The following is a 12,458-nucleotide window of genomic DNA, read 5'->3' on the forward strand; positions in this document are numbered from 1 at the left end:
TGTGTCCTCCTCACTGCTCCTGTCAGTGTGACCGGGGTGTGATTGTATTGTGTCATCCTCGCTGTGTGTGAATGGACTGTGTCGTCCTCGCTGTGTGTGATTGGACTGTGTCCTCCTCACTGCTCCTGTCAGTGTGACCGGTGTGTGATTGGACTGTGTCGTCCTCGCTGTGTGTGATTGGACTGTGTCCTCCTCACTGCTCCTGTCAGTGTGACCGGGGTGTGATTGTATTGTGTCATCCTCGCTGTGTGTGATTGGACTGTGTCCTCCTCGCTGTGTGTGATTGGACTGTGTCCTCCTCGCTGTGTGTGATTGGACTGTGTCCTCCTCGCTGTGTGTGATTGGACTGTGTCCTCTTTGCTGCTCCTGTCGGTGTGACTGGTGTGTGATTGTACTGTGTCGTCCTCGCTGTGTGTGAGTGGACTGTGTCCTCCTCACTGTTTGTGATTGGACTGTGTCCTCCTTGCTGCTCCTGTCGGTGTGACTGGTATGTGGTTATTCAGTGTTCGTCTCGCTGGTTCCCCAAAGTCGTCTGTCCGCATGTTATGAAACAAGAACGAAGGAACTGGAGAGCATTTCAAACACTTTCAAATCAACAGCTTAGCTGTATGGATCAGTTTTCTTTGTTTTGTAGTTCAACAAAATGAAAGCAAATTACAGACGGGATAACCCCATTGAGAAAACCTTATAAAAGTGTAGCTTGAATCTGAACACTGTAAACAAACACCTTTAAGTGAGTACAGCTCCGCCCCTCCTGCAATGTGCACAAGCACAGCTCCAGCAGGAAGTGCAGGGGTGTGCTTCCTCTTATAGGACTCGGGTTCATTAGAATGCAGACCTGGTAGAAAGCAAGCTGAGATAGACATTTATGATAACAACTGATATTCTGATTGTATTGAAATATTCCATCTTAAATACATGTGTCCTGAGGTAATAACAGAGTGAAAGTGAAAGCAGGTTGAAGTTCTGTGACTGATAAGGAGCCATTACAGAGAGCAAGGCAGGGTGTGGCTTTGTACAGAAATGGCAGCAAAAACTTCTCGTCTGGAAGAAGAGCTTTCCTGTGCTGTGTGCTGTGAGATCTTCAAGGATCCTGTCACTCTTCATTGTAACCACAGCTTCTGTAAAGCATGCATGGATCAGCTCTGGAAAGAGAAGGGAGCTCGGGAGTGTCCAGTGTGCCGGAGGAGGTCCTCACTGAGGGATCCTCCTGTGGATTTCAGGCTCAGGAATATTGTGGAGTCCTTCCTAAAAGAACACAGTCAGAAACCTCCAGCACCTCCTGGAATGCTCTGCAGTCTGCACAGGGAAGAAAAGAGGCTGTTCTGTGTGGACGATAAAGAAGCTGTTCTGTGTGGATGATGAAGAGGCTGTTCTGTGTTGGATGATGAAGAGGCTGTTCTGTGTGGATGATGAAGAGGCTGTTCTGTGTGGACGATGAGGAGGCTGTTCTGTGTGGACGATGAGGAGGCTGTTCTGTGTGAACGATGAGGAGGCTGTTCTGTGTGGATGATAAAGAGGCTGTTCTGTGTTGTGTGTCAAACTTCAAAGAAACATAAAAATCACAATCTCTGCCCAGTCGAAGAAGCTGAAAAGGATTACAAGGTTTGGAAATAATATTTACATAGGTTACTAATCTAAAAAGTTGTTTCTTTAGCAACCAAGCCTAAGTACTTTGTATTGTAAAGTATTGTGTACTAACAGTGCTACTGATGCTTCATCAAACTCACACTGCTATATAGCTTTATGTATTTATTTCCATTAACAGGAAGATGAAGAGACTGACAGTGAATTAAAGAGAAGCACGGTTATCGGGTGGACTTTGACCAGTGTATGCGTGTGACAGGGTCTTGCTCGTGTCACGCATGTGGGTAGCCGCTGATTTAAGCATTGAGACAACTGGGGGTGGAGTTGAAAATGCCGGCACAGGCACACAGGATTTATTAACAAACAAAAAGAAAGTAAATAAAGTTGGTCATGTGATGTTACCAGCCATGGTAATGCACAGAGGAGTAATACAGCAAGCTGTACAAAAATGCAAAATAAAACACAGTACAAAAAGTACAAATATAAGGTGACATAAAAGCAGCTAGCGCACCTCCCCTATACAGGAGGTCCTGCTGGAATACACTCTCTATACTCTAGGCTTTTGTTGCCTGAAACTAAGCTCCGTTCCTACCCCGAGCCGTTATACCCCTGACCGCTGGCGGTTGCCGTTTCTTCTTGCGTGAATGCTGGATCCCTGACCCTGGTTAACCCATGCAGTCATCAGCAATCTCCAGTTCTCTACAACAGGATTCCAGACCTCCGTAGTGCCGAGTCTCATGGCCTTGCAGCAGCCTCAAGCAGGGCTGCCAGATTTCTGCAGTGTTTATAGTCCAAAGTCACTTTAAAAAATAGCCCAATTGTTTGTTAACTGAAAGCAAGCTTATTACACGTAGGCCTATGCATAAAAAAAACCCCAAAAGCTTTCGTAAGAAAAGATTACTGGTATAAATTTGATAAAAACTACAAGCCCCAGTCCAGCTCATCCGCATGTCACTATCAACAAATTCCATACGGAAGCTCTGAAGGGACAAATCCGCATTCATACCAGACTAGCAACCGAATTACAGCGTGATCCCTTTATTGAGATACTAATGCTGGTACTGTATCCCAAACAATATTGCAAACATGAAAACCCACTTCAATCCTTTAAAGTTATACCACTAATCTAATTACATTATCAACCTGCGACTCCTTAATATTTCCCGCGGCTGTGTTTTTAAAGTACCCCAGTTCCGCGGGAAAACCGCAGATCCGCAGATCTGGCAACGCTGGCCTCGAGGCATCTCCCGCGGATGTTTTTGAACTGGCGGACGCTCGATCAAGACCCGCCCACCTGCTGATTGAGGACCAGCACAGCCAGTCACTTGCTGCCCTTCCCCTCAACCAAGCCTAGCCGGCAGCAGGTCTCAAACGAGCGCCCGTCTGTAAACAATAATTCAATTGCACAAATCGACTCAATTACCCATTGAGCAGGGCAATCGCCCGGCCACAGTGCTGTTAACCCTGCTTCAGTTTAAAATGCTTCTAATGTTCAGTAATAAAAGCAGGCCTGGTTCCAGGGTGCTGTCCCGTTCATAGTATTCAGTATAGTATCTGTGTGAGACTAATAAACAGTGTGGCTTCTGCTTGACTAGTATTACTGAGTGACAGTACAGCACACTGTGGACCTGCTGTCCAGCAGCAATGGCAACGCCCTGACCAGCGTCACTCAAACAGAAACACAGGCTTTGAGAATGTGCAACAAGAAGCACTCTGAATGATTGCTAGCAGATCAGGGGACAGTTACAAAAACAACATGAAATGTGAAGCCACTTGCTCTTTGAAGACTTCACTGGATCTTTGTTTCACACTAATCTGGGTGAGGGTCAAACACCTTGGACTCTACATTCAGAATATCAGTAGCCACACATATTCTAAGCAAGCTCTGGGTTTCATTGCATTTCAGGGAGAACTCAAGACTGCATTGGAGCCCTCGCAGGACAAACTGAAAACCTTTAATAAAGTTAAAGATGAATGTGATGAAACAGCAGCGCACATCAAGGTAAGAGAACTAGATTAGTGATTGAAACAAAACACAGCATACATTTTCACTGGACACCCAAACTAACTCCAAAGTGATCCTTTTCTTGTATAGAAACAAGCCCAGCAAACAGAGAGGCAGATAAAGGAGGAGTTTGAGACACTTCACCAGTTTCTACGTGATGAAGAAAAGGCCAGGATAGCTGCACTGAGGAGGGAAGAGGAACAAAAGGGAAGAATCATGAAAGAGAAGATAGAAAAACTTGCAAGAGAAATCTCATCCCTTTCAAACACAATCCGAGTGATAGAACAGGAGCTGGAAGCTGAAGACATCTTCTTCCTGCAGGTAGTGCTTGTTTAACTGTGTGTGACATGTTCTTATTGTGAATGCACACTGACTAGCACAGGGAACAGATGAGTATACATGTGCCCATCCCATGTGTTTGTGCAATGGAGACTGCAAGACTGGTACGACACTCACACACCAATACCCCGTCAGTCGCTCTGCACTGGTAGGAAATGGAGAACATCTGGAGTAGCCCTGTGCTTGTGGGACATCCTATTCATTAAAATAATGTGCATGTATTTGAAGAGCAGCCCTTATATATTCAGGGAAAGCAAGATACTGGTGAGCGAGCGAGCGAGAGGTGAGAGAGAATAAAACAGGCAGAAAATACCCCCCCACCCCCCACCCCCCCAGCACCACAAACCAGCACAGGCATATCATTATTGGGTCTGCCAGAGCGTAGTATAAGTATAAACTAGAGGTCGACACGGGTTTTAAGTGATTCAACGCTACCCAGGTCTGTCTTTACTACCCAAGTATCGATTTGTTAATTTGAGAATTTAAAGCAAATGTAGAAAGTATGACAATGCAGTTGTAAGCACGGGTCTCTGGTCGGCATAATAAAGACAACGTTCAGTCAAGCTTTGCATTCAGCCTTTTCTTAGGATATCAAGGGTTTCCAGGAAACAGTAACACACAGCGAGCAGCAAGTACACCTCAGTAATAATAACTGTGCGACTATTCTTCACATATCAGACAGAAAACAGCATCCTGTTGGGCATGTTAATTGATATTAGTCACAATAACTGTAGCCGTCATAACTGTGATCTATTAATAATAATAACTGTGTGGATTTCAATACCAAATGCTTTATCTGCAGTTATTGTGCAGATATAGTTTCTTACCAGAAAGATCAAATAAGAAGCCTTCAAATAAATAAATACAGTATGGTGAGCGATGTACCCCAGGAAACAGACTGAAAACCAGAATTATGATTTTATTTACATGACGTAGATTAACAAATAAAATCACTCCACAATGCATCGGGTGCACAATGAAGTCCGTATGAGAAGCACATTACACACACAACTCCCAAACCATCCTGACCTGTTTTGGGTTAAATAAAAAATATTTGTGGAGCACGTTAAGTGAGTGTACTTGTGCTTCCTGCTTTGAATGGAATATTTCCATGGAAGAGTTTGCAGATTCTCTCTTCTCCTGCTTTGAATGGAATATTTCCATGGCAGAGTTTGTAGATTCTCTCTTCTCCTGCTTTGAATGGAATATTTCCATGGCAGAGTTTGCAGATTCTCTCTTCTCCTGCTTTGAATGGAATATTTCCATGGCAGAGTTTGCAGATTCTCTCTTCTCCTGCTTTGAATGGAATATTTCCATGGCAGAGTTTGCAGATTCTCTCTTCTCCTGCTTTGAATGGAATATTTCCATGGCAGAGTTTGCAGATTCTCTCTTCTCCTGCTTTGAATGGAATATTTCCATGGCAGAGTTTGCAGATTCTCTCTTCTCCTGCTTTGAATGGAATATTTCCATGGCAGAGTTTGCAGATTCTCTCTTCTCCTGCTTTGAATGGAATATTTCCATGGCAGAGTTTGCAGATTCTCTCTTCTCCTGCTTTGAATGGAATATTTCCATGGCAGAGTTTGCAGATTCTCTCTTCTCCTGCTTTGAATGGAATATTTCCATGGCAGAGTTTGCAGATTCTCTCTTCTCCTGCTTTGAATGGAATATTTCCATGGCAGAGTTTGCAGATTCTCTCTTCTCCTGCTTTGAATGGAATATTTCCATGGCAGAGTTTGCAGATTCTCTCTTCTCCTGCTTTGAATGGAATATTTCCATGGCAGAGTTTGCAGATTCTCTCTTCTCCTGCTTTGAATGGAATATTTCCATGACAGAGTTTGCAGATTCTCTCTTCTCCTGCTTTGAATGGAATATTTCCATGGCAGAGTTTGCAGATTCTCTCTTCTCCTGCTTTGAATGGAATATTTCCATGACAGAGTTTGCAGATTCTCTCTTCTCCTGCTTTGAATGGAATATTTCCATGACAGAGTTTGCAGATTCTCTCTTCTCCTGCTTTGAATGGAATATTTCCATGGCAGAGTTTGCAGATTCTCTCTTCTCCTGCTTTGAATGGAATATTTCCATGGCAGAGTTTGCAGATTCTCTCTTCTCCTGCTTTGAATGGAATATTTCCATGACAGAGTTTGTAGATTCTCTCTTCTCCTGCTTTGAATGGAATATTTCCATGGCAGAGTTTGCAGATTCTCTCTTCTCCTGCTTTGAATGGAATATTTCCATGACAGAGTTTGTAGATTCTCTCTTCTCCTGCTTTGAATGGAATATTTCCATGGCAGAGTTTGCAGATTCTCTCTTCTCCTGCTTTGAATGGAATATTTCCATGGCAGAGTTTGCAGATTCTCTCTTCTCCTGCTTTGAATGGAATATTTCCATGGCAGAGTTTGCAGATTCTCTCTTCTCCTGCTTTGAATGGAATATTTCCATGGCAGAGTTTGCAGATTCTCTCTTCTCCTGCTTTGAATGGAATATTTCCATGACAGAGTTTGCAGATTCTCTCTTCTCCTGCTTTGAATGGAATATTTCCATGGCAGAGTTTGCAGAGTTTGCAGATTCTCTCTTCTCCTGCTTTGAATGGAATATTTCCATGGCAGAGTTTGCAGATTCTCTCTTCTCCTGCTTTGAATGGAATATTTCCATGACAGAGTTTGTAGATTCTCTCTTCTCCTGCTTTGAATGGAATATTTCCATGGCAGAGTTTGCAGATTCTCTCTTCTCCTGCTTTGAATGGAATATTTCCATGGCAGAGTTTGCAGATTCTCTCTTCTCCTGCTTTGAATGGAATATTTCCATGGCAGAGTTTGCAGATTCTCTCTTCTCCTGCTTTGAATGGAATATTTCCATGACAGAGTTTGCAGATTCTCTCTTCTCCTGCTTTGAATGGAATATTTCCATGACAGAGTTTGCAGATTCTCTCTTCTCCTGCTTTGAATGGAATATTTCCATGGCAGAGTTTGCAGATTCTCTCTTCTCCTGCTTTGAATGGAATATTTCCATGGAAGAGTTTGCAGATTCTCTCTTCTCCTGCTTTGAATGGAATATTTCCATGGCAGAGTTTGCAGATTCTCTCTTCTCCTGCTTTGAATGGAATATTTCCATGGCAGAGTTTGCAGATTCTCTCTTCTCCTGCTTTGAATGGAATATTTCCATGACAGAGTTTGCAGATTCTCTCTTCTCCTGCTTTGAATGGAATATTTCCATGGCAGAGTTTGCAGATTCTCTCTTCTCCTGCTTTGAATGGAATATTTCCATGGCAGAGTTTGCAGATTCTCTCTTCTCCTGCTTTGAATGGAATATTTCCATGACAGAGTTTGCAGATTCTCTCTTCTCCTGCTTTGAATGGAATATTTCCATGGCAGAGTTTGCAGATTCTCTCTTCTCCTGCTTTGAATGGAATATTTCCATGGCAGAGTTTGCAGATTCTCTCTTCTCCTGCTTTGAATGGAATATTTCCATGGCAGAGTTTGCAGATTCTCTCTTCTCCTGCTTTGAATGGAATATTTCCATGGCAGAGTTTGCAGATTCTCTCTTCTCCTGCTTTGAATGGAATATTTCCATGACAGAGTTTGTAGATTCTCTCTTCTCCTGCTTTGAATGGAATATTTCCATGGCAGAGTTTGCAGATTCTCTCTTCTCCTGCTTTGAATGGAATATTTCCATGGCAGAGTTTGCAGATTCTCTCTTCTCCTGCTTTGAATGGAATATTTCCATGGCAGAGTTTGCAGATTCTCTCTTCTCCTGCTTTGAATGGAATATTTCCATGGAAGAGTTTGCAGATTCTCTCTTCTCCTGCTTTGAATGGAATATTTCCATGGCAGAGTTTGCAGATTCTCTCTTCTCCTGCTTTGAATGGAATATTTCCATGGCAGAGTTTGCAGATTCTCTCTTCTCCTGCTTTGAATGGAATATTTCCATGACAGAGTTTGTAGATTCTCTCTTCTCCTGCTTTGAATGGAATATTTCCATGACAGAGTTTGCAGATTCTCTCTTCTCCTGCTTTGAATGGAATATTTCCATGGCAGAGTTTGCAGATTCTCTCTTCTCCTGCTTTGAATGGAATATTTCCATGGAAGAGTTTGCAGATTCTCTCTTCTCCTGCTTTGGTAAAGAAATTCCACATAACGCTCCTGCTTGGATGCCATGTTAACAACAATAACCACAGCGGAATGTGGCCAATATTAAAGAATCCTGTATTATTGAATGTATTCAACCTGATTATTATTATTATTATTATTATTATTATTATTATGTTTCCAGTACTCCACAGGTCTACAGATCTGAAGGGACTAAATGTATGTGTACTATATAGTATTTAAATATGGTTCATGCACTTAAAACATTAATATTGATTTTACGCTGAGTTTAACATGGAAAGCTGGGCATCGTCGCTGCTGTTTTATATAAAATGTGTATTTGTGTTTAATAATGTATTGAACTGTTTTCCTTGTTTGTTTCAGAAGTACAAAGACACAAAGAGAAGGTATGTAAGATGTGGCCTGTCTTCCTCTCTTGTATTGTATTGAATGCAAACACAGAGCAGCACTAACTCTGAATATTATTGCAGAGCCGAATGCACACTGCAGGATCCACAGTGTGTTTCAGGAGCGCTGATAGATGTAGCCGAGCTCCTGGGCTCTCTGAAGTACAAAGTGTGGGAGAAGATGCTGGGGATTGTTCAATACAGTGAGTACTGTGGGGCAGCATCACAAAGGGGAGGGGGGGTGGGGGGTGCATATAACCACAATCCACAATGTGTGGAAGCAGCAAGATACAGCTCTCTACAATCAATAATAGCACACAATGAAATGTACAGACCTGGAGCAAATACACTTCTATCCATCAGAGAGATCATCTCTCAGTTCAATATTAAAACATTGTGAGCTGCTCATAGTATTGAGGTGAGCTGGAAGAGCATTCCAAGAGAGCAGAAGGCTTTCTGATCCCATGTTGGTCTGCATTAAAACTCCTTGTAAAGAAACTCCTGCAGTAGAACACAGACACAGAGTTCAGCCCATTGTCTTGGAATGCTCCCAGAGCTCTAAGAATGTTAGTGCTGAGCAATGTCAGTGTTCTATTCTAGAGCTCTATGATAGAACTCTATGAACAGCTGCAATTCTCAAGGACCAGAGTTCCGGAGCCAGAGTTCTACTCAAATTATCCAGCTGGACATTAGTTCAGCATTTATATACTGTACACCAGCTCCGTGAAGCTTCCCCGCTACAAACAGCACAAACGTTGTGTCATATGTCATTCGTTTGTGCCGTTGAAACAGACGTTTGTGCTGCTATAGTTTAAGATATTAACGATTCTTTTTTTAGGGGAGTGACGTCACTCAGCCCCCCTAAAATATCGGAATTGAACCAAACTTGCCTCATTCGTGTGTACTGGTTTTATTATTATTATTATTATTATTATTATTATTATTATTATTATTATTATATTATTTTATTTAGCGTGGTGTTTCTATTAGAGCAGTCTCTCAGTAGCATCTGACAGAAAACAAACTTCAAATCATTGACAAACTGGCAAAGGGTAGAATATGGAATAGGGGAACAAAAGAAGGTAACTGAGTTTCCAGTGAAATTGAAGTGGAGGAGCAGGAGCTGATTCTGGGGGATCACATTTATCACAGAACAGCCCCGACCTGCGCTGAAAAACGATTACTTCGAGCAGTGTTGTGTGTGTGGTGTTGTGTGTTTATGTTTTTTTTTTAAATCTTGTGTTTCAACAAAGTTTCCCCTCAATTGTAAAATATACACAATTGTTCAGTTGAAAATTACAACAACAACAAAAAAAGAACGCACCTTTAGCGTTCTGCTGTGCTCGTGCTGTCCCTGTCTAGTGCTGTGGCAGCGCTGAGGGGAAGTGCTGCTGTGGTCTCTCCTGTTTATTGGTTTATCTCATTTAAGTAATGTTTATTGTTCGATGTTTTATTTTATTACATATTTTCAATATAGACTGAAGTATTGTTTTGAACTGAGTTACTGTTTGTATAAAGTTTTATTTTGATATTTAATATGTTAAGAATCAATGGTACTACCACACAACTTTGTTCTATTATATTGCAAGGGGCTGAGTGACGTCACTCCCCTAACATAATACTGTTAATGTCTCAGAAACAGTAATAGCAAAAAACGTTCGTTTGAACGGCACAAACCAGTACACACGAATGAGACAAGTTTGGTTCAATTCCGATATTGTAGGGGGGCTGAGTGACATCACTCCCCTAAAAAAAGAATCGTTAATATCTTAAACTATAGCAGCACAAACGTCTGTTTCAACGGCACAAACGAATGACATATGACGCAACGTTTGTGCTGTTTGTAGGGGGGCAGCTTCACGGAGCTCTGTACACCCTGTCAGCCAATCAGGGCAGGGTTTTTACACGCTGTGATTAAACAGGTTTACATGCTGTTTGTGGTATTTTGACAGAGACAGGTGCGTCAGGTCCAATTTATTTTCAAATATGCTGTTTAAAAGATTTTCAGAGTAAAAACAGTTTAAAAGGCACTGCATAGCAAAAGGACATCAGTACCTCATCTCCAGCCAAGCTCCACCCCTTGTTCGCTGTATTTTTCCCATACCTCTTTATAGATGTGCATACTGATAAATCTTCTCCTGATCACTCGTTTTATCAGCAAACTCCTCAATAATGCGATCCGAGTCATTATTTTATTACTATAACATCTCAAAAATCTCTGCAAATGTCAGTGATATTCTTTGAGAGCTGGATGCGGGAGCAGCCATCGTCTTTGTTTGTGTCCGTGTTATCTCTGTGGTGCAGGGGCTATGTGTATTGCTCAGATATGTCCTTTTTTTTCCCGGCTTCTCTCGGCTCCTATCGGTCTCACTCGGCCGTTGAAAAGTTTTCTCGGCTTTTTCCGGAGAAAAAATGACTATAGACCTGTGCTTGAAGTCTTTTTGATGTCAGACAGGGTCGGACATCGGACTGGAAAGGGAAAATTGTAATGTCGGACCTGGGTCCGACATAGGACCGCAAAGGGTCAATTGTAATAATCAGCTCCTGCCTCCAAATGTATTCCAGTGCTTTAGTGTGCAGGTAGATGTTCTCATTTCTAATCCTGTTTCTCATTTCCTCCCTCAGCTCCAGTGACTATGGATTCCAACACAGCACATCCTGATCTGATGCTGTCTGATGATCTTACAAGTGTGTATTTCAGCGATGAGAGACAGCAGCTTCCTGACAACCCAGAGAGGTTTGATCCCTATGTTTATGTGTTAGGCTCTGAGGGATTCACCTCAGGGAAACACTACTGGGATGTTGAAGTTGGAAACAAAACTGACTGGAATCTGGGTGTGACAAGAGAATCCAGCCAGAGGAAAGGGAGCATCACTCACAACCCAGGAGGAGGATACTGGGCTATAACCCTGAGGGATGAGGATCAGTACTGGGCCTGGACCTCACCAGACACACGACTCACTGTGGAGAAGAAACCCCAGAAGATCAGAGTTCAGCTGGACTGTGATGGGGGCGAAGTGGCATTCTTTGACACGAGTGATATGAGACCTCTCTACACTTTTAAACACAGATTCACTGAGAGAATGTTTCCATATTTCTGGGCTGGCTGTTCTGCCCCTCTCAGAGTGTGCCCTGTGAAAGCAGTTATAAAAGTGGACCAGTCCAATGTATTGAGGATGAACAGTAGGGCTATATAATAATAATAATAATAATAATAATAATAATAATAATAATAATAATAAGAAGAAGAAGAAGAAGAAGAAGAAGAAGAAGAAGAAGAAGAAGAAGAAGCCTGTGGTCCTGCTGGTCGCTGCACACTGATAGGGGGGGAAGATGTGGTAGTTACAGGGGAAGAGTTTCAGTGAAACTCATTTCCTCCTGGGTTAAAGGGTTCACCAGTAAACCAGTAAGAACAGGAGCAGGTTGTGTCGTTTACTGGCGGTGCTGGGGGTGTATATGGGGGGGGGGGGGGGTCTCATTGGTATAATATCATGTCACTCTGACTGCAGCCAATAGAAACACAGGATATACATAATTCCTGCTGACTGCTCAACACACACTTTTGCAGGAACTCAGACTAAAAGGACGCTGGCTGGCAGTCAACTCTTTGTAATTAATGTCAGTGTTATAAATCTAATAAAGTTATGAAACCACATTTGTTTATGATATTATTTAAATATATTGTTGAACAAAAGAAACAAAACTGAGGTCTAATGAATTTAATCAAATATTTTAACCCTAGATGTCAAACAAAATCACAGAAAATGTGTACAAACATACAGATCACAGAATCAGATCAGTATGAAACATGACACACTGTCAAAATGAAAGTGCTGTGGTCACTCTCACTCCTCAATCCTCCTCTCTTCAGTGTTGTGGTCACTCTCACTACCTGTTACTCCTCTTCAGTGTTGTGGTCACTCTCACTCCTCGATCCTCCTCTCCAGTGTTGTGGTCACTTTCGATCCTCCTCTCCAGTGTTGTGGTCACTCTTGCTCCTCCTCTCTTCAGTGCTGTGGTCACTCTCACTGCCTG

The 12,458-nt window shown here is 42.3% G+C and overlaps 1 protein-coding gene across 1 annotated transcript; it reads left to right on the forward strand.

Annotated features, from left to right (window-relative positions):
• Positions 1 to 1,023: 1,023 nt before the first annotated feature.
• Positions 1,024 to 11,620, forward strand: LOC121316617 (zinc-binding protein A33-like). The gene is made up of 7 exons (XM_041251659.1): positions 1,024 to 1,347; positions 1,519 to 1,605; positions 3,494 to 3,589; positions 3,683 to 3,913; positions 8,401 to 8,423; positions 8,508 to 8,626; positions 11,049 to 11,620. Exons 1-7 carry the CDS (start codon positions 1,024 to 1,026, stop codon positions 11,618 to 11,620), a joined length of 1,452 nt encoding a protein of 483 aa, XP_041107593.1.
• The last annotated feature ends 838 nt before the right edge of the window (positions 11,621 to 12,458 follow it).

Source organism: Polyodon spathula, chromosome 6 (genome assembly GCF_017654505.1).
Source record: "Polyodon spathula isolate WHYD16114869_AA chromosome 6, ASM1765450v1, whole genome shotgun sequence".
NCBI lineage: Eukaryota > Metazoa > Chordata > Actinopteri > Acipenseriformes > Polyodontidae > Polyodon > Polyodon spathula.